Source organism: Chelmon rostratus, chromosome 12 (assembly GCF_017976325.1).
Source record: "Chelmon rostratus isolate fCheRos1 chromosome 12, fCheRos1.pri, whole genome shotgun sequence".
Taxonomy (NCBI): domain Eukaryota; kingdom Metazoa; phylum Chordata; class Actinopteri; order Chaetodontiformes; family Chaetodontidae; genus Chelmon; species Chelmon rostratus.
The window spans coordinates 27,683,182-27,706,028 of record NC_055669.1 but is presented as its reverse complement, the minus strand read 5'-3'; the positions used below and the strand labels follow the sequence as shown (position 1 = coordinate 27,706,028).

The 22,847-nt window shown below is 43.3% G+C and overlaps 1 protein-coding gene across 6 annotated transcripts in view; it reads right to left on the bottom strand.

Annotated features, from left to right (window-relative positions):
• The window catches only part of amph (amphiphysin), a 38,989-nt gene that overhangs the window by 7,526 nt on the left and 8,616 nt on the right, over positions 1-22,847 (bottom strand). For 2 of the 6 annotated variants that reach the window (XM_041948528.1, XM_041948531.1), the window contains exons 5-17: positions 21,726-21,821; positions 21,532-21,639; positions 20,814-20,899; positions 15,143-15,218; positions 14,351-14,433; positions 8,689-8,827; positions 5,840-5,959; positions 5,679-5,762; positions 5,154-5,180; positions 4,905-4,928; positions 4,182-4,409; positions 1,927-1,956; positions 726-767 (exon numbers count right to left, since the gene is read on the bottom strand). In XM_041948528.1, coding sequence (XP_041804462.1) covers positions 726-767; positions 1,927-1,956; positions 4,182-4,409; positions 4,905-4,928; positions 5,154-5,180; positions 5,679-5,762; positions 5,840-5,959; positions 8,689-8,827; positions 14,351-14,433; positions 15,143-15,218; positions 20,814-20,899; positions 21,532-21,639; positions 21,726-21,821 — 1,143 coding nt within the window. The remainder of the gene's footprint in view (positions 1-725; positions 768-1,926; positions 1,957-4,181; positions 4,410-4,904; positions 4,929-5,153; positions 5,181-5,678; positions 5,763-5,839; positions 5,960-8,688; positions 8,828-14,350; positions 14,434-15,142; positions 15,219-20,813; positions 20,900-21,531; positions 21,640-21,725; positions 21,822-22,847) is intronic. The other 4 variants (XM_041948530.1, XM_041948533.1, XM_041948529.1 and 1 more) reach the window with 3 other exon arrangements.

Below are 22,847 nucleotides of genomic sequence, written 5' to 3'. Positions count from 1 at the left end.
TGTAAGTGGAGCTTATGAAGCTCAGCAGCTGAGTACTGGAGCAGTGCTGTCGATAGATGATGACAAAAGACAGGACAGTCCAAGCGAGCACAAGCCACACAGTTAATCCACATAGTGGTCAAAGGCTCTGACAACGGTGGAGGCAACAGGTAGGCTAATCTTGGCCCAAACACACACAGACACGGATGTCAGTTCATATAGTATAATAGGAGGACTGGATTAACAAATGGTCCACACAGAAACAACAACTCCAAAGTCCACAGATGATAAAATTAATTAAAATTACTTAAAAGAGGCCAGGGAGCAGCGGCAGCTCAAAACGCGCCAGTGTCGACTCCATCCAGGTCCACCCGGCACTTTAGCCACAAACATTTTGTATAAAATGGAATAAAATGCTCATAATTCTTTAGAGGTGTCTAAATGGAACATTCATGGCTTCACACCGAATGAAGCAAATGATGGAAAACCACCATACCAGCTTTAAAAAATTACTATTACAGACAAAGATTTATCAGAATATGTTTTGAGGAAAACAAAAAAAAAACTGTAGATCAAACAGAAAGAAGAAATAAAAATGACAAAATGTGTGCAACAAACAGATTAAAGAATATAAGTTGTAGTAAATTAATCAAAAGAAGAAGAAATTGACACACCATTCCTCATATACATGCATATACTACCTACAATAAAATATTGCACATGATGTACTAAAGTTTCAAACTTACCATCTTATCAAAATCAGCAAAAAATGATGGGGGGGTGGCATCCTTCATAGTGCACATGTTGAAAACACAGAAGAGTCACAAATGTTGGTTAGGCACAGGAAATACAGGATTGTTTAACCTTCACAGAAAATGAAGAATATTAATATAATATTAAGATACAGGACATTCACAGACAATACTGAAAGACGAGACATTAAGAAATGGGAATTAAGAGATGAAACATTAAGACACGAGATATTGAGAGTTCAGACATTTAGCAATGAGATATTAAGAGACGCTATTAAGAAACAAACAAAGGATGAAACATGAAGAGACAAGAATTAAGAGAGGAGGTATTACGAGACGAAACATCACTGGATGAGATATTACATGAAGAGACTAGATATTAAGAGATGAGGCGTTAATAGATGAGAATTAAGAGACGAGATATTGAGAGAAAAGACCCAAGATATTAAAAGACTAGATACGAAGAGACATTAAGAGATGAATTATTACGTGACGAGATACAAAGAGATGAGATGTTAAGAGATAAGACATTAAGAGATGAGGCATTAAGAGATGAGCTATTAGGAGATGAGATATTGAGAGATGAGATACGAAGAGACAATAATTAAAAGACAATGTATTAAAAGAAGAGGCACTAAGAGACAAGAAATTTAGAGACAAGCTATGAAGACACAAGATTTTAAGAGACGATGCATTTAGAGATGAGGATTAAAAGACGAGACGAGATATTAAGAGACGTCTTAAGAGAAGAGATTCTAAGAGAAAAGATATTAAGCGACAAGACATACAGACACGAGATTTTATGAGACACAGAATTCAATGATGAGAATTAAATGTTGACCAGATGAGATATGAAGAGACTTGACAGTAAGTGATGAGGATTAAGCGACGAAATATTAAGAAAAGACACATTAAGAGAAGAGAGTTCAGAGATGGCATATTCAGAGACAACATTTTAACAGATGACAGAATAAAGGACATTTCTGGGGAAATTGTCCTCTGATGGTTTCATGATGTAAGCATGCAGTTAGGGTCAATGTCTCTTTTAATGTAACACTTCACAGGCTGACTGACACTCCTCCAGTAACGAGTTAACTAACTGGTTAAATATGAAATGATCATCTTTTGCTTGTAGTGTCTTTCATAATTTCATCAGGACATTGTGTGCAAATTTAGGTTTACTTTGAGAAATTACCTGTGAAAATCCATTAAATGCATCGGTCACCTGAATTGAATTGCAAAGACACAGAATCAGTATTGAAAACCTTCAGGAAAGATTCATGAGTCGTACAGATGGATTCGGAATGAAAACTAAAGTATGGAAGGAACAAAGCAAGCAAGAGGAGAGGCGGGAGGAGCTCAGGCTGGGATCCAGGTTTTAGGCGACTACTTTCACTTTGTTTCTCGATATGTGGGAGAGTAGAAAGTAGGAAAAGGGTTTTCATTTTGTTCTAGTCTACTCTATGCTATAATCTACTACACTGGAGAGGGTAGGAAGTCCAATACCTCTTCCTTTTCTGTATCTAGCTCTTGGTACAACTTCCCAAATCTCCGGTTTGCAGCCTCATCTTCGGACATGTCTGAATTTTCTGGTTCTTTTTGAATTCTGGGAACATTAACGTCTTTAATTCCTTCTGCTGCTGAGACAGGCGCAGAGTTTCGTTGAGCGATGGAAGAGTTGAAGCCACTGCTGTCACTAACTTCCTGCCAGGAAGTGGTGTTGGAGGCTGCTGGGAAACTGTTGGCAAAAGGGTCTGTATCCCACCCACTTCTTCCACCTCCAGTGGCCACAACTTCACCTTCTCCGGAGGTCTCATCAAATGTAAAACCACCCCCCGTGTCCCCAAACTGTGTTTCAGCAAAAGGATCTGAATCAAACGCACCTCCTCCCTGTGTTTCAGCAAAAGGATCTGAATCAAACGCACCTCCTCCCTGTGTTTCAGCAAAAGGATCTGAATCAAACGCACCTCCTCCCCGTGTTTCAGCAAAAGGATCTGAATCAAATGCACCTCCTCCCTGTGTTTCAGCAAAAGGATCTGAATCAAATGCACCTCCTCCCTGTGTTTCAGCAAAAGGATCTGAATCAAACGCACCTCCTCCCTGTGTTTCAGCTGAAAGAACAGACTCAAACGCACCTCCTCCCTGTGTTTCAGCTGAAGGAACTGAATCAAACGCACCTCCTCCCTGTGTTTCAGCAAAAGGATCTGAATCAAACACACCTCCTCCCTGTGTTTCAGCAAAAGGATCTGAATCAAACGCACCTCCTCCCTGTGTTTCAGCTGAAGGAACTGAATCAAACGCACCTCCTCCCTGTGTTTCAGCAAAAGGATCTGAATCAAACGCACCTCCTCCCTGTGTTTCAGCAAAAGGATCTGAATCAAACACACCTCCTCCCTGTGTTTCAGCAAAACGATCTGAATCAAATGCACCTCCTCCCCGTGTTTCAGCTGAAGCATCTAAATCAAACGCACCTCCTCCCTGTGTTTCAGCGAAAGGATCTGAATCAAACGCACCTCCTCCCTGTGTTTCAGCAAAAGGATCTGAATCAAACGCACCTCCTCCCTGTGTTTCAGCAAAAGGATCTGAATCAAACGCACCTCCTCCCTGTGTTTCAGCTGAAGGAACTGAATCAAACGCACCTCCTCCCTGTGTTTCAGCTGAAGGAACTGAATCAAACGCACCTCCTCCCTGTGTTTCAGCAAAAGGATCTGAATCAAACGCACCTCCTCCCTGTGTTTCAGCAAAATGATCTGAATCAAACGCACCTCCTCCCTGTGTTTCAGCAAAAGGATCTGAATCAAACGCACCTCCTCCCTGTGTTTCAGCAAAAGGATCTGAATCAAACGCACCTCCTCCCTGTGTTTCAGCAAAAGGATCTGAATCAAACGCACCTCCTCCCTGTGTTTCAGCAGAAGGATCTGAATCAAACGCACCTCCCTGTGTTCCGGATGTAAAAGCTTGTTGGTCTTGTTCCCCTGCAGTTTCAGAACATTCTCTGTAAACTGATGTGAGATCAGTTTGTTTCCCTGGCAGCTCTTCCTCAGCTGAACAGTTGCCTACTTCACCACTCTTTGGTAAAAGCTGTGTAACCCCATCAAATCCACTTCCCCACCCCTCCAAGGCGTTCACTGGGCAATGTTCTTCGCATGAAATTTCATCATCAGCACTTGCCCAGCCTCCCCCCTGACCTCCATCACCCCACTCCTCAGCAGTCTCATATTCAGATCCAGACCCATCTGGAGACCTAGACCACTTGTCTTGTCTGTCCTCTGTGCTGTCCTCAATCTGTTCACCATACTCATTGGTGAATATAAGTCCTGGGGTGGACTTCCTGCGGTCTTCCAGCCATGCTGAATCTCCCTCTGAATCTGCCCGCCCTGTTTCATCTTCATCACCTTTGTCTGCAGAGGGTTGAAGGCTGGGAATACATTGAGAGTCCGAGCTGCTAACCTCAACTTGAGCTGCTGTGGCTGTCTCACTGTCCTGAGGAGGTGTAGTTGTGTCTTCACCTGGCTGCCAGCCGTCTGCCTGGGGCCAGCCCTGAGCCCCACCCTGTGCCCCACCCTGTGTCCCCTCCGGCCCTACAGCAGCAGCCTCGGCTCCTGAAGTAGCATCTCCATTAGATGACAATGAACCAAAGTCAGCAGACCAGTCGGCGACGAAGCCGTCATCTGCAGCCTGCTTGGGAAAGGCAGGGAAGGTGTTAAAGTTTGTGCCCAGCCCCCACCCCAACTCAGAGTACCAAGTCTGACTGGAGGGCCAGTGCATGAAAATACACAGACTTTTGTTTTTTTAAGACAAAGAACAATGTAACAATCAAGGGACTAGTGGCACAAACAAAGACTGATATAATACAATATCAAACAGATTCACTTCGAATTCTTTTGGCAAATTAAGATTCTGTTAAAGAACTACAAACACGGCTATCAGAGAGCATTTTTCAATATTTTTGGAGGAAAATTATTCGTCAATCATTCATTGAAGTGCCATGCTTCATGTATGTCATGATTGCACTGTTTTTTCAATATTTTGAGGGTTGTTTTTTTTGGGAGGGGACATTTGAACACGGGGATACACAATGTATGTAACAATATCATTGAGTGTGTTTAACTTTAAACTTGCTCTTCATCAGCAGTGAATGATCAGATGTGTTGTGTAGATGTGTGTACTTACAGGCTGAGCTGTTTGGGCGTTTGCCTTTAAAAAAAGTGATAAAATATGGTTCATATCTACAGACAAACATATTGCACAACTGTAAAGTTTTTTGACCACCTTCACTTTTCATTCATCCCCTACTCTCCAGATAAGTGACATTTTACCCTCAATAATAATTTGAGAATAAATATAGGTTTAAATATGATAACTAACAGTGTAAAGTTATATCCTTAAATAACTTAAAATGAGACAGAAGACTTTACTCACCGACCACATATCCCAAGGTACAGCTGTCTGAAAAGGCCAGAGTACAAGCTGTTAATGTACATGAACCCATTTCAAGCTGATGACAAAGTCATTTCAAGAACAGCTCCTGATGGAGTAACAGAGACAGACTGGGAATGATAAACTATACTTTTGACTCTGATCAGACATCTCCACTCATATGTCACTAAATGTAACCTATAATGATGGTTAACTTTTACTTATTATTGTATATTGTTCCAATGCCAAGAGAGTAAATATCAAAGTCATTAGAGCACCAATGAACAGCGTCATCATCAGGTGATCAGTTAACTGTCTACCTGTCAAGCAATCGGTCACCTAAAATATGCTGAGAGCAGGTGAATTATGCAAATCTGCGAGTTTTTTGTAGTCACTGGTTTAGTAAACTATAGTTTTAACACCGTCGTTCAATCAATAAGACCAGTGTGTTGATGCAGCTTCTGGTGCTGGCATTTCTTTATTCAGTTAAACATGTTCATGTGTACATGGCTACACTGCAAACACAACCTGTGGTATCGGTGAAACACTTTCGTCTGGCTGAAAAGCGTCAAAGTCCAAGTCGAGAAGGGATTCTCCTGGTCGTTCGTTGGGCTGCGAATACAACACGCTGTGCATTAGTTGTCTGGTTTTATCAATGAACACATTAAACCTGTGACAACTTCACAGACCTGTGAGGGTGAAGGTGCTGGCAGAAACTCTCCTCCAAAAAGGTCGATGATCTGCTCCTCTGCCACCTCCTTGGTCGGTGTGACCTTTGGTGGTGGGGGCACCGGTGGTCCCTTTTTAAGCTGCCAAAACATATGATGACCCATTATGAAATCAACTCCAGAGTAAGTTTGATTTAGCAGCACGTCTTTACTTTTTCTGATCTACGTCACTGTTTAATGTGATAAATCAAACAGAATGGATGGAGCCACACGTGGACGATACCGAAACAATGACACCACACGCTTTGCCTTTTATTGTTAAGATGAACTACTATTATTTAAAACTGGTTGCACCTGTGGGGCTGCCACAGTAAGGATGCAATAGTTGGTTGTTGGTTGGTTGCAGGGCTTCAACTAAACTGTGGTGGAAACGTAGGATGGAAGTGCTTCTATTGTATTTCTGTTGACAGTGTCACAGTATTAAAACGTGGATTAGGTCAGCAGCCAGTGTCGACAACAACTGCTGTGAATCATGAAAGGTTTACTTATGGGTCGGGACCAAATCTATATCTTGCTATTTCTTTTACCCTATTCTTTGGCAGACACCAGGAAAGGAAAAACATGTAAATGAGGAGATCAACTAAATTCTTTATTTGGTAGCATATAAGTATAGGTTCTCACAAAGAGAAGGTCTATGCTCTGGATAAAGAATAATTCCTCAAACCATCCCTCTGATCTTCAATGCAGGCAGCAGGTAACACTTCCCAGAAATCAGACAGGCTAAAGGTGCCGATATGCAGTTTCCTTAAATACTTAAATATTTCCATGATTTGTGTCAGATTTCAGGATGCAGAATAGAATATAAAGTCAGTGCAGGGGGTGTCAGTCAGTCAGTCAGTAACACACACAATCACAGTGAAAGACTGTCAATACAGATAAAACTTGAGTTTCTGCCTGTAGCACAGATACTTTACGACGTTGTCTTTTTATTTCTTGGCAAAAGGGTGAGTGTTTCACAGCGAATATCAAAGTGCAAGAAAGAGATGAAGCCATCTCCGTCTCTTCAACGTACTGAGGGAGAATTAAAATAGTTTGTTGCTGGTGGGACACACTGACAGTAACTAGCTCATTAAGCAAAAATCCCTTCACTCCACAACAAAATGTTGAGAGAAAATTGAAACTGAAAACCAGTGACACTGAAAAAACCTAACAGTGTAAAAAAAAGACAGCAGTGAAGAAAAAAGAAAAACACATCAAAATCCAAAAATATCAAAATGAAATCAAATATTTTTCATGCTTGTGTTTTATTTTTCAGTGTCAATACTCGTTTTAGTGCCAATAGTGTTTCAGTGACAATGTTTCCTTTTTCAATGCCAAATTTGATTTTTGATGGCAAAATTTATGGTCACTGTTCTGGCCCCATACAAAACACAGAACTACAGGAGCAATTCTGATGAATTATACCACAATTTCTACTCTATTGCTCTAATGGTGGATGATACATTCTATAACGCTGGTTCCCAATGGTAATCCTTTAAGGGCAAAGAAATTTGAGGTGTTGGTCCGCCAATGTGTTCCAGTTATATGCAGCCACAGTGCTCACTGATCTTTCACCTGGCCTCGTCACATGTATGTCACTGCTCCTTTCAAGGTAACAGAAATTGTTAAGGCTGATCACTGCTGTCCAGAGATTTAGACTCAACCTTCTGGCACTGAATGAATCTCTACAGAGGGATCACTTTTTGGTTTTGAGATGTTGCAGAGCCATCTCCCCACCATCCACATTTTGTATGCATTTTCTCAGCTGTGAGCAGCTTCACTGTTTCTGCTGCAATGTTGCATCATGTGTCCATCACTCAAACATCCAGAGATTTTAGTTCCGCGTGCTGAGCCCTGCAAGAACTGCAACTCATTAAAGGTTGGCTAACACCAAGATGTTGGATGAGTCTGTTACAGAAAAGACTGGGAACCAGTGTTCTAGAAACACACTGTGTGACTTTACCTATAGACACACACATACTGTACATCACACATACACCAACATACATACACATATTTGCCCAAATCCATTCGACAAACATGTAAACACTAATGAAGGCTAACAGTAAACAGTCACTGGACACGAGGTGATATTCTACTTTAAAGGTATCACTAACAGTATATAACAGCGGTTGTGTTATATATCCACCCAACACATACATAAAACAGACAAATGGCATAATCTGTTGTTACATGTTCACTCACCAATTAACAGACAAAAGTGTGCAGCAAAGAAAAACAGTCACAGAAAGTTACTGTGAACAGTCGACTGAACAGTGAAATATATAGAAACACTGTCTGCTGTTGCTGAAGTCATTTCACTATATCGATTAATCACTGTAATCCATCAATCAGTATCATCCATCAATCACGATTATCGATCATTATATTACCCATTAGTCACGCTTATCTATCAATTGCTATTATTTATAAACAATACTATATTATCTATCAATCACAAACATATTGTCTTATTATGTCATCTAAACATTTATATAAACTGCATATTTCATGTTCTCCAGTCACATCTAACAAATACCTGTGATGGAGAACAGGATCCAGTTTGTATAACATTTACCTCTGCTACAGATCTGGGTGGAGTCACAATTAGACCTGCCTATACGGAACTGGATCCAGTTAGGACAACATTTACCTTTAATGGCAATCTGGATACAGTCAGGATTAGGTGTACCTGTGATAAGGATCTGGATCTACCTGTAATGGAGATCTGGATCCAGGTAGGATAACAACATCCTGCATGGGAGATCTGGATCCACTTATGATTAGATTCTATTATTATTAGGATCTGGGCTAAATAATATCTGATGTACCTGTGTAGGGGATTTGGGCCGTGGTGGTCCAGGTGAGATGGGGCGGAGCATGTGATTGGTGCTAGCATCTGGACTCTCCGGTGGACTCTCATCTTCTGGTGGTGACGGGGTTCTGGCAAGTCGCAGTGGTCCTGAATCACTGAGAGACAAAACAAAAACCTCATATTCGTGATGTCGCAGTCTTTTGACTGGCTGGCCCCTGTCAGATGTTTCAAACAGAGTACTGGTATAACTGGGTTTATTAGCTAACTTTCCCCATTCTGCAGTTTGAGTCATTTTATCTTTATGAAGAAATTAACTAGAAAAGGAGACAAAAACTTAACATTGCTCATGTAAACATTAACAAAACAGAAAACCTTTCTCATATATTGTGCACAAGTAAATCTAACTGGACTCAGTATATGTAAAGCAACTAGAAACTGGTATCTTTATGACAAAGAAACAGATGTGAGGTCAAAAATAACAATGTGGATTAGCTTTGTGACTCCTGAGAGGCCAATCCTCAGTGATGTGTCACAGCTTATCTGTGATGAATACCAGTTGTTGACCATCAGGAGATGCAGGGAACCACCTTTGTGGACTTCCCGTGCCCAGCAATCCTTCATACCTTCTCGTATTGCTTCCGAAAGGACAATAACCAAAAACAACTAAAAAAACATTCACTCAAAAATAATCCTGAAAAAAGTAACTAAACAATTTCCATGAAACTAAATTTAGTTAATTTAAACACAAGATACTTGTGCTCAAAAAGAGGATTCATTCTCAGTGAAGAACCTTGGAGCTCTAATCTGCCTCTATACCTGCCAAAGAGCAGTGATTCCTAACACGTCTCTGGGGGTCATCAGGTGGAAACCTCCCTTCAACAGTGTTTCGCCTACTTAGTCCCACTACACCTCCAGGAGGTTAGGCAGTGAACTCCGGCGTCCCAGAGTCACCCCCCCTAGTGCCAGTTCACACTGCTCCTACACAATCCAAACAGCACCGCCACGTTCAACTGACCCAGAGATGCTCCAGGTAGTGGCCAGTACCGATGCTACCATTTAACTATTGCTAATGCTACTGCTAACCGCTAGGAAGAACAGAAGAAGACAATACAGTTCCGATGCTACCATTTAGCTAATGTTATGTGCTAACCGCTACCTGCTAAGAGGAACAGAAGAAGACAATAACGCTAGATTCACCTATACTGTTAATGTTAATTGCTAGCTACCAATACTAACTGCTAAGATACTATCATACTCTCACCGCTTTAGCTATTGTTAGCTGCTACAATGCTACCACAGGCCTAGATGCCACATGTAACTGCCGATTGCCACACTACCATCATCTACCCCTGCCTCTCACCAACTGCACCAAGAAAAAGCGGGGTGGGAATACAAACCCTGGTTCGGGTAGGGGATAGAAAATAAAGAGGTAGAGTCAAAAGATGAAAGTAGGGATTGGATACAGACCCTTGTTCGGGTAGGGGGTGGAAAATTTAGAAGGTGCTGAAGGTGGAGGCCTAAACCACAGACTAGATTTAACAGCCTCTTCTAACATTTCCTTCAAGAAGCAGCAAACCCTACCATTTCCTTCAAAAAGCAAACAGAGCAGGAAAACAAACCCTAACATTTCCTTCAAGAAGCAGACAAAACAGGAAAACAACCAAAAAGATCAAAAAACAAGCCAACTCTGTGTCTTACCACGCAAACTCACCTGAACAGGCCGCATGGTCCCAAAGAGAGACTCTAGCTGGCCACACCCTCACCTTATCTAAACTTCCTGGTTCTCTTCCTATTGGCAGACGGGGAAAGCAGAGCAGAGGAGAGGTGTCTTGTTCAGACTTTAACCTCTTCTCTTGCCGGGTTAGGCATGCATGTCCTCTGCCTGCCCCCCCCACTGTCCCTATTTCACCCCCCAACTACTATTATTTCTCCTGATCCATATCCACTGACTAGACCTAGCAGCCTCATCTGACATCTCCCTCACTGTCTTTCTTAAATTTTGCCCATGCACTCCCAGCTCCCTCAACAGTGAAACAGCTGACCCTGCAACAAAACCTCTACACCCCACTTCAACCGGACAGACCCTGGTCTTCCATCCCCTCTGCTCAGATTCTGTCTTTAAATCTGCATACTTAGTCTTCTTCCTTTCATAAGCTGCCTCCACTGAATTTTCCCAAGGGACTGTTAACTCAATAAAATACACAGTCTTTTTACTCATGGACCATAAGACAATGTCTGGCCTCAGATTACTATAAACTATTTCCTGGGGCACAACTAGCTGTCCTCCCAAGTCGACCTGCATTTGCCAATCATCAGCCCCTACCAGGCAGCCACCTCCCTGCTTTCTCCCTGACTTAGCAGCTTTATTTTTCTCCCCCTCTCGAACAAACTGCACATCTTACCTCTCCTTTCTAGAACTTCCAGAATTCACCTGCTTCCTTCTCTCCTCAATGCCTGCGGCTAAGCTTCTCAGCACCTGATTATGCCGCCATGTATACCTGCCTTGTGATAAGCTAATTCTACAACCTGACAAAATGTGCTTTAAACTTGCTGTACCTGAGCAGAGTGGGCACGATTGATCGCCCTGTACCCAGAGACTTAGGTTCTGCGGGGTTGGCAACACATCGTATGTCGCCCCTATCAGAAATTTAATACGGCCTTCCTCCATATTCCACAGGTCCCTCCAACTAAGTTTCCTCTTCTCAACACCTTCCCAATTCAACCATTGTCCCTGTTTGGCTTGACCAACTGCTTTTGCCCCTCTTAACAACTCCTCCTGCCTACGCACCTGTTCCACTACAAGCTTTCTTTTCTCCTTTAGACCTGCTTTATTCCACACTGGTTTGCCTGGGCCAAGCCCCAAGCCTCCCCGGCCAAATTGAACATTTCCTACTATTTCTGCATGCCTAAGAGCTGCCTCTGCCTCCTGCACTGCTGCCCTTGGGTTCCATTTCCTCCCCCCAGAAGGATTCGGAACCACATTGCTAACTAACATGTCCTTACTCCCAGATAATAAAAGTTCTGTCCTAACCTTAGTGCATTTAAACTCCTCTGTTAGACTGGATCCTGGCAGCTGAAGCATTCCTTTCCCATACAAAGCTACATTGCTTAAGCACCTGGGAGCACCCAACCATTTTCTAATATAAGAGCTAACTAGCCTTTCCATTGTCTCTGCTACAGATAATGGGACTTCATATACTGACATTGGCCACATTAACCTAGGATACAAGCCAAACTGCAAGCACCACAACCTCAGTTTTCCTGGGAGCCCTGATTTATCTATTCTCTCCAGCCCTTCTGCAACATCCTTTCTAAATTGCACAACCTGTTCAACATCATTCAGGTCCACATTGTACCACCGTCCTAGACTCTTAACTGATTTCTCCCTAATTGTTGGGATTTCCTCACCATCTATAGCAAACTTTCTATCACTTACTTTCCCTCTGTATATTGAAATACTCCTTGACTTACTAGGCTTAATCTTCATACTAGCCCACTTGAGATTCTGATTGACTTTATCTAACAACCTCCTTGTACATGGCACTGTTGAAGTTAGCAGTGTCATATCATCCATATAAGCCCTAATTGGTGGAAGACGCATTCCATTCTGCCGTCTCTCTCCACCTACGACCCACTTGGAAGCCCTAATAATTACCTCCATAGCCATTGTGAAAGCTAGCGGGGACACTGTACATCCTGCCATAATACCAACCTCCAATCTTTGCCAGCCTGTTGTGAGCTCTGCGATACTTGCACACAGTCTGATGTCTTGGAAATATGCTTTCACCAAGTTAACAACTATCTCCGGCACTTTAAAGTAGTCAAAGGAACTCCAAATAAGGTTATGTGGCACTGACCCAAACGCATTAGCCAGATCTAAAAATACAACATTCAAGTCTCTTTTCTCCCTCTTAGCTGTCTGAATCTGATGCCAAATCATGCTAGTATGCTCTAAGCATCCCGCAAATCCTGGTATCCCTGCTTTTTGCACTGTCGTATCTATCATACCATTCCTTTCTAAGTATTTAGCCAGCCTCTGTGCTACGATACTAAAGAAAATCTTTCCCTCAACATTTAGGAGAGAAATCATCCGAAACTGGCTAAGGTCCGATGACTCCTTCTCCTTAGGGATGAAGACACCTCCTGCCCTGCGCCATGCTCTTGGAATACTTTGTTTCTCCCAAACTATTCTCAGGTATCTCCATAGTGTCCTTAAGATGCCAGGTGCACTCTTATAGACACGGTAGGGGACTCCATTAGGCCCTGGGGCCGAAGAAGCCTTTGCACGCCTAACCACCTCCACCACTTCTCTCCACCTAGGTGGGCTCACATCCATCTCCTGCTCCACTTCCCCTAATGGTGGCATGTCAGGTGGAAGACCTATGTTCCTATTCTCCTTTGAATCTGAATACGTCGACTTCAAATACTGTTCAATCTCTGATTTCGTTGCCTTAAGTTGCCCTCCTTTTTCTTGATTAAACAAGCCTTTCACAAAATTAAAGGGGTTCCTAAAAAATGCTGACCTTGCACGTTCCTTCTTCTTTCTCTTCTCCCTAAGGTGTTCTGCCCTTCTGAGTACTGCTAACCTGCTTCTCAGTTCCTCCTGCAACACCTTAATTCCCTCCCTTTCTTCTTCTGTCGCCTTCCTCCACTGCTTTCTTAACTGCCTCCTTTCCTTTACTAACTTCTCTATTTCTCTTTGCCGCCTAGACTTGCCGACCTGCACCCTCTCGCCTTTCCTTTTGACAAGCACCCCAAATCTCTCTCGACCATAGGAGTAGATCACATCTCCAATTTTATCCAATTTCTCCACTACATCTCCTCTAAGCCTGCTTAATATGACTGATAAATCTCTATCAACTGCCTCCCACTCTTTGCTATCATTAGCCCTCGGCCACTTAACTCTAGCTTTCTGCTCCATGCTTCTCTCCTTGGCTGGCCTGTTGCCCTCAACACCAACTGCATCCCCTCTCCGTACCTCCTCCTCTCCAGGGATAGTGTTACTGATATCCTGCGAACTGTGGTTTTCTACCTGTCGCTGGACTTCATCCGACTGATTCGACTGACTTCTCAAGAAATACTGGTCGATGCGGCCACTCTGCCCTTCCACCGCTAAACACTTCCTCCTTCCCTGATGAGTTCTAAGGCCTCGGATTGATGTTATTTTCTGCCAGCCACATGGGCAAACTTGAAGCTTCTTATCCTCTGCTGCACAACTTTTGCTCTCCTTAGTTGCCTTCCCTGTCACCTGAGTACTGCTACCTCTGGCCCTAAGAGATGGGTCCGTGCCCCCATCCCTCACTGAGTCATGTATCCAAGGCATAGTCATATCCGTTATCCTGTTCGTTACCATGCAATCCACCTGTGAGTCATCTTCCACCCCTGCTCTCGCTGACTCTTGGGGTATTTTCCTTATATTGGTTGTAGCTAAGTCTGGTTGTAGCAAGGTTAAGGCTTGCCACTGCTGCCATGGGTTGCTAGCCCATACCAGCACCTGTGGGGTCTTTTCCCTCCTGTCAGCTGTCTTTCCAAGCAGTCACATGGTCTTTCCCATGTTGTCAGCTGCTCTATTCACAACAGTCACTAGCCAAGCTAGTAAATAAAATATTTTGAGAAACAAAGTAGACGTTTCTGTTTCAAAATTAAAAGTTGAACTGTTTCCCAGAACTCATACAGACCTCGGTGCTCCTTGAATGGTGAACATTTTATCAGAGTGCTGCTCGCCCACTTTGGTCATCACCTCGTACAGCTGCCTACATACCTGGAGAGTCAGAACAATGATTCGTTATTTTCCTTCTATAATAAAAACAGCAAAGTCGAACAACAACGAGTCAGTTTACCTTTGCATAAATTTGAGCACCACACTCTACATCCACAGAAACACCTCTCCCCAGGTAACATGTGATGTCACACAATTTCCCTAATCCTATTGGTTGCTCAGCTGATGTCAGTGATGGTTCAGACTGAAAACAGTCGGTCTGCAACCCAATCGCCAGAATAAATGTTGGCATTGCACGTTTCTGCAAACAATGAATATGTTCAAACTTTACATTTCTTTTAGTTTGAAGGTTAGGAAAGGATCATATTTTGGCATAAAATGCCCGGCTAAGTCAGCACAAACACGATTCAATAATGCTTCGACGCCTCATTGAAAACAGTTTGTTGCCACAAATATGACTTAAATAGTGTGCTGCTGCTTGGCGGTCTCACTGAGCTGTCAGGCCACCTCCATCCTCCTCCTCCTGAGAAACTCAGCTCATATACATGTACCAGTAATCTGAACTATGTCACTTGGTAGAAACATTAATTGTACACTTAGAAAACTATTTTAATGTATGTGGTTTGCAGGAATTTTATTCTGGCAACTGGGCTGTTGTCTGTCTGTATGAATGTTCCTCTGGATTATTTAACATTCAAAGAAGCTCTAAAACATTTTTATTGTTTTACTGTGTATGCTGATGTCTCCTCACCAGAGAGATTTCGCGGTGAAATTTAGCCTCCAGATTTGTCACACTCTTAAAGGTGCTGATGTAGAAGCCAACCCGGCTGCAGAGCAAGAAAGACACAAGTAAGATCATTATTATGTGTCATTGTTATTCTCCAGATGACTGAAACATTGGTTAAGAAACTCATCTGCTTCTTGGACATTTCCTAGCTGGGTCTCTGTAGATTTTACAACAGATGAAGTCCAATAAAACAGACAGAAGTAGTGCTAGAAAGTCTTTGGAGAGTCAGTCAGATGACAAACTAATAAAATCCAAGTCTGCGAGTCCGAGTTACACAGAGTTGCACATGGTCACACACAGTTATATGCAGTAGTATACAGACAGACACAGATATACAGTTACACACAGTTCAAAAATAAACAAATACAATCAGTATAATCCACAAATATTTTACTATCCACACACAAACACCTCTCAATTTGTGTTTTGTAATGTATATAAAATTTCCAGATGTGTTCCCGATATTTACATTTCCAAATCAAAAGCTTTACGTTTGTGGATCGAATTGATATACCGGTGTAATTTTCAGACAAATATTTTGCTGTTTTTCTCTGTATGGATTCACAAAGCTCCTTCCCTAATGCCATGTGCATGTTAAGCTCATGATTTACATGTCATGTTTTATATGAAAGTGAAAAAACAGACTCTAGATTTTATAAATATTTTGTCAGGGTCACATCTCTCACCCAGAAAAGGATGTGTCACCCGGGTATATATTTCATACCGTTTCCATAATAAAACTCCAAGTCCCATGATTTGCGCACACTCACCCGGAAGTCAGGCGCTACAGCAAATAAATGTAGTGGCGTTTTAGCGGCACAAGACAAGTGGGGCTCGGAGGAGGCTGCGGGTGCTTCATTGCGATTACTCAACCATCACACTGTGCTTTAATAATTCAATGGATTCGGCCAGGTTTGCTGGGGCAACCTGCAAGGTTGAAAAGCCTGTGAACTGTTTATGATTCCTCCACGTCATGAACATCCTTCGGTTGACTCCCAGGCACGTCTGTGGTGTCCGGTAGGAGGCTTTGCAGCCACTCGCATCCCCATTACACACACGTTCTCCCCTTTCTTCAACATAAACACTCTTGTGGACTCTGTGGGACTCGTGAATCCCATTGTGTGTTTGGGAAAATTAATTGCATCCTAAATTGGGCTGTAAGACCTGTATGGACTGAGTACAGGACTGAAATTCACAACCCAATGAACTCACGCTCATAGCGGCCACATGTGTCAACCCTCTTGTTTTTCAAGGGCACTTCTGTATAAAGTTGTAAATACTGTATGTCAAATCATTTCACTAAACTTTATTTGGTAGCACCGCATACTTGTGTTGTCCTTGATTAAGCACACTTCCTCTCCTGAGAGACAAATTATTAGTCTTCTGACAATTAGTAATTTGGTATAGCAATTAATATATTGCTCAATAACAATAACAAGTGTTACAGACGCACAATTAAGCAGTTTAACGTTTAGACATGGCTATATTTTTGTTAATGTTGTGTGACAGTATGTGTCAGATTCTGGGTTTAAATCTCAGCTGTGGTCCTGTCATTGTGTATATGTGTTCCTTCAGCTGCATCAGTGTCCTCAAAGTGCAAACATGTACGAATCAGGTGAACTGAACTCTATATGTTCAATAGCTGTGTGACTGTCATAGTTCACCCAGTGATGTAGAATATATATCTGTAGACTTTCATATAATACATGACTGATGGCAGATACAGATGACGTGTCACAACTGCGACCACACTGTTTCAGCTGGCTGTAAACATTCAGCTCAAACCTCTGAGTTGGCACAGTGCTGTTTACGTAGTCCTTGATGCAGTGCGTGAGGCCGTCGATGCCATTTCAATAAGAGCTGCAGAGCCTGCTCCAGTCTGTGGTCTGGAAACAGTCCCGCAGTCTCTCATTAGCCTCCTTAGTCCATACTTTCACAGACCTCTTCTGCACAGGTTCCTTTCGCACCCTGGGTGTGTATTGGACAAGCAGATGAACAAGGTTGTGATCAGAGCACCCAAAGTGGAGGAGGGGGCAGAGGTGTAAGTGTCCTTTACATTCGCATACAGCAGGTCCAGTGCCGTATTGTCCCTCGTATGACACATACTGTGTGGATGTTGGGAGAGAGGTGGAAAGAGAAGTGTGATTGAAGTCCCCGCTGATCAGCAGCAGGGCACCGGGATGGCGTGTCTGGATCTGGCTGACAGCACTGTGGAGTTTTCAGGACTTGAAAACAGATCTCTGCCGAGCCTGCTGCCGTCGCGCCCACCATCGTCAGACTCCGGAGACTGCCGCTCGTTTCTGGTACCTTCACTTCATACACTATCTGGGTGCGTATCAGACCGAGCCTGCAAAGTTGCCTTCACGATCTCCCACCTCACTGGACGAGCAGCGGCTTGGGCTACTGCCGAGTGGGCTAGAGAAACTGTACTGTGTCATGATGTGAAGTTCTTTTCCAAGATGCTAACTGATATTATTGATCACAAGTCACCAGGCCAAGAAGCGTCGCGGGCCTTGCTACGTTTACAACAAGGGCGCAGCCGGGTGGTGGACTATGCTATTGATTTCCGCAGGTTAGCCGCCGACAGCGGATGGAATGGTCCAGCTCTCAATGACGCCTTCCTCCACGGACTGTCCGATCCCATCAAGGATCAGCTTGCCCCGTTGGAATTGCCACCCGACCTGGAATCCATCATTTTGACTGCAGTCTGCATAGATTCCAGATTGTGCGAAAACGAGAGGGACCGCCGGAGGGAGATGCTTCCGGGTATGGAGGGATGGAAACGACGACCCGGAAGTATGGAGGGACAGCATGCTCTTTCCCCGCAGGGTCGCCCGCACACTCCAACACTGCCATCTTCTGGTCCCGACGAGCCCATGCAGATAGGTCGAGCTAAGCTGAGTCCAGAGGAAAAGCTACGACACTACACTCTGGGACACTCTGACCCTGTATTGACTAGAGCCCTCTTAACGAAATTAGTACACACACAGTAAAAAATCGCGATCCATTACCCTTAATGAACTCTGTATTTGAACTTTTGCAACAGGCAAGCTGGTTCACCAAACTCGACTTCCGGAATGCCTATCACCTCATCCGCATCCGACATGGCGACGAGTGGAAAACCGGCTTCAATACAACCAGCGGACACTTTGAGCACCTGGTCATGCCGTTCGGACTAACCAACGCCCCTGCCGTTTTCCAAGGGTATGTTAACATTGTATTAAGAGAATTCCTCAATGACTTTGTTTTTGTTTACCTGGATGACATCCTGATATTTTCCCCAGATTTGGAATCACATCAGCGCCACACTCGCCAAGTACTGTCCCGTTTATTAGAGCATCATCTCAATGTGAAGGCGGAGAAATGTGAGTTTCACACTAAACAGGTTTTGTTCCTGATACATTATCAAGGAAAATCAGATCCAAATGGATCCAGAAAAAGTGAGTCCAGTGGCGGATTGGCCCACCCCCACTAACCGGAAAAAAACTTCAGCAGTTCATAGGGTTCGCAAATTTCTCCAGAGGCAGACATCTCCTTACAGCGGCTGAAATCTGCCTTCACCTCGGCTCCAGTACTCACTGTTCTCAAGCCACAACGGCAATTCGTGGTGGAGGTGGACGCTTCTAATGAAGGCGTGGGAGCAGTCCTATCTCAGCGAAATGCCCAAGAATCGGATTCATCCTTGTGCATTCCTGTCACGTAAGTTGGCACCGGCTGAGAGAAAATATGATGTGGGGAACAGGGAATTGCTAGCCGTAAAAATGGCAAAGAGTGGTAGAAGAGTGGAGACATTGGTTGGAGGGAGCTGAACACCCGTTTGTGGTGCTTACGGACCGCAAAAGCCTGGAATATATTAAAGAGGCCAAAAGACTTAATTCTAGACAAGCTCTGTTCTTCAGCTGGTTCCGGTTCCGGTTCACCATCTCGTTTCGACCAGGGTCACAGAACGTCAAACCAGATGCTTTATCCCGACTGTATGAACCGGAACCAGCTGCCACGGAACCAGAAACCATCTTCCCACTGAACTGTGTGGTGGGTGGAGTTTCATGGCAGATAGAAAATTATGTGCAACAGGCCAATGGGGGAAAAGAATCCCCGGCGGGATGCCCTAGCGTCTGGTTGTTCACACACGTCTTTGCTAACTTGCCATCCAGGGGTTAAACGCACATTATTCGTGGTGCGACAGAGGTTTTGGTGGCCTACGCTTAGAAGGGATGTCTTGGAATATGTTCAAGGATGTGAAGTGTGTTGTATGAATAAAACACCCAAACAGAACCCCATGAGACTCCTACAACCCCTGGATGAGCCTCAGAGACCCTGGACTCATATCTCCGTCGACTTTGTGACCGGACTTCCCACCTCCAGAGGTAATACCACCATCCTCACAGTAGTTGATCGCTTTTCTAAAATGATTCACTTTATTGCCCTGCCTAAACTTTCTTCTGCCAGAGAAACAGCTGAAGTGCTCATGAAAGAAGTATTCCGGATTCATGGTTTGCCCAAAGACATTGTTTCAGATAGAGGACCACAGTTTATTTCCATGTTCTGGCGTGAGTTTTGCAGGATGATTGGGGCAACAGTGAGCTTAACGTCTGGTTACCACCCCCAATTCAATGGCCAAACCGAGAGACTTAAGCAGGAACTTGAGACGTGCCTGTGATGCTTGGTTTCCCAAAACCAGACCACGTGGAGTGACAACCTCAGAATACGGGTAGAATACGCCCATAACACCCTGCCCACCTCTGCGACAGGCATGTCCCCCTTCCATTGTATCTACCGTTACCAGCCGCCCCCGTTTGAGGTTAATGAACAGGAGGTGGCATCTGGCATCTGGGCATCTGGGCATCGGCTCGGAAAATCCTGCTTAGGAGCCAAGCCAGAATGAAGGCAGCAGCTGATCGCCACCATAGAGTTGCAGAAACGTGGTCAAAACGAACCTGTCGTAGAGGGGGGGGGTATTGTCATGTCTCGTCATGTCTGCTGATGTGTCTGTTCACAGTGTCAAGTCTTGTCATGCACTTCCTGTCTTATTGTGAAACCCTAACTCTCCTCTCGTTTCAGGCCCTTGACTTCCTGATTGTCTCCACCTGTTCATTGTTACCTCATGTATTTATAGTCCGCGTCTCCCTTTGTCCTGTGCCAGATTGTCTAGTATGTCTCGTGCCTTGTTGTGATCCTGTCTTGCTACCCTGAGCTATTAACCCCCGCCGATTCACCTTTTATTTTTGCCTTTTTGCATTTTTGTCTCTCTCAGCCTAAGAGCCTTTAGTTTGTATTTTTTGATGCTCGCTTTAAGTTTGGAGAGTCTTTGTGTTCTGCTTGTGAGTCCTGAAACCCCGGAGCCCAGCAGGCCTTTGACGTTTTCCTCCGTCCGGAGTGGTTTTCATTGTTAGTTGTTTTTGGTTTTTTTTGTGATGTTACCATGTTACACAGTTTACACAAACCTGCACACAGCTACACACATTTGTACAGAAATATACACAGTTACACACAGTTACTCTAAAATACACACTGCTACACTCAGTTACACAAGTTACCCTCAGTTACACACTGTAGTGTCCAGTGATCACTCCTGTATTCAGCAACAAAGCGTATTATGATGCATTCAGACAGGTGTGTTTGTGATCTGACTCACCTGTCCCAAAGAGTTGGCAGTTCATTCTGCAGACCAACATTCAACTCATCAAACACTCTCTGAGCCTTTTTCAACTCATCTTCAGCCTGCCAACAAAAACAAGTCTGTTTTAACCACTTAACGTCGATTGATGCAAATTCGCCTCATACCGCTTTAATCCACATTGCAGCCGAATCGCGCTGCATTCCTCTAATGCCGGTTTGTGCATATTCAACACACACATAGGAACCTTTGCAAGCACTGGTTTGTCATCGGATCGGTCGAAGTGAAAACCACATCCGTTGTGTTGTTGTTACAATGTAATGGTTGTAAGCCAATTTTGTGGCTGTTTTGATGAAATAAATGAATTCTGAATGGCTTTTATGATGCAAATTGATGAATTTTGAAAAAAAAAGTATTTTTATTGCATTTAAGTATTAATGCCTGTTGTTGCTAATTTGCATCATACCTAAATTTATATCTATTGTATGTGCTACAGAAAAAATAACAAACTCCTCTTAATTTAGGATCTATTGGAAAGCAAAAACACAAAGAATTATTAAAGAATTATTTTTTGTAATTCTAAATAAGTTCAGGCATCAAGGGGTTAATTACATTAACTTCATACAACACCTGAACGGGTGTGAACATTTTAGACATGCACAAGTGGTATATAACAACTGGAAATTTATCTTCTGAATTTCTAACCTCCAACACGATCACAGACGAGTGGACTCACCTTCATCATCTTGCGATCGTTCTTCATCCCCGACACCTGTAGAGTTTCAACATGATGACGAGCACTATCATAGTCGATAAGTTTCCGACTTCGTTTGGCCACACGAGTCTGAAATGTCATAAAGATACAGTTTTAAGATGATGAACCACCAATACCATAAAGATTCTCGAAGCGAAAGTCAAATTGTTTATTACTTTGAGGTCTGGAAACTGTTGCAGGTACGCATCCAGGTTCAGCAGAGTTGAGTCCACCAGTTTGTTATGGAAGTCTTCCCACAATGCATCACAGTCCTGCAAGAAAAACACAACAACTTATGTTGTAAAAGCAACACATTAAAAATTAATAAATGTATTCTGTACAGTTAATTACTAATTAATACAGAATTAGTAATGATTAATTAATTAATACCGTTAATTTATAATTTATAATTGTATGTCCCAACCCCAAAGCTTATTGCTGTGGGTGATGGAACTACAAGGCAGCAGCTCCATGTATTATTTTTTTGTGCTGTGGACAACCAGGTCCCTGGGGTCAAGACCTGGTCACCAGATCAGATCACCTAGAATTGAGCTCCACTGCTGGTCTGGCTCCCTGTTCCTGATAAGTTTGTGTTGTAAGATACAGAGTTGGCTTGTTTTTTTGTTCTTTTTTTGGTTGTTTTCCTGTTTCGTTTGCTTCTTGAAGGAAATGTCAGAAGAGGCTGTTAAATCTAGTCTGTGGATTAGGCCTCCACCCTCAGCACCCTCTAGACTTTTTACCCCCTACCTGAACAAGGGTTTGTATCCAATCCCTACTTTCATCTTTGACTCTGCCTCTTTACTTTCTACCCCCTACCCGAACCAGGGTTTGCATCCCCACACCCCGTTTTTTTTGGTGCAGTTGGTGAGAGGCAGGGGTAGATGATGGTAGTGCGGCACTTGGCAGTTAAATGTGGCATCTAGGCCTGTGGTAGCATTGTAGCAACTAACAATAGCTAAAGTGGTAGTAAAGTGGTAGTATGATAGTATCTTAGCAGTTAGCATTGGCATCTAGCAGTTAACATTAACAGTATAGGTGAATCTAGCTGTATTGTCTTCTTCTGTTCCTCTTAGCAGGTAGCGGTTAGCATTTAGCATTAGCATTAGCTAAAGATAGATAGATATACTTTATTTATCCCAAGCTGGCAAATTGCAGTAAATTGTAAATGGTACACTAAATGGTAGCATCGGAACTGTATTGTCTTCTTCTTCTTAGCAGTTAGCGGTTAGCATTAGCATTAGCTAAATGGTAGCATCGGTACTGGCCACTACCTGGAGCATCTCCTAAACAGGCCTGGG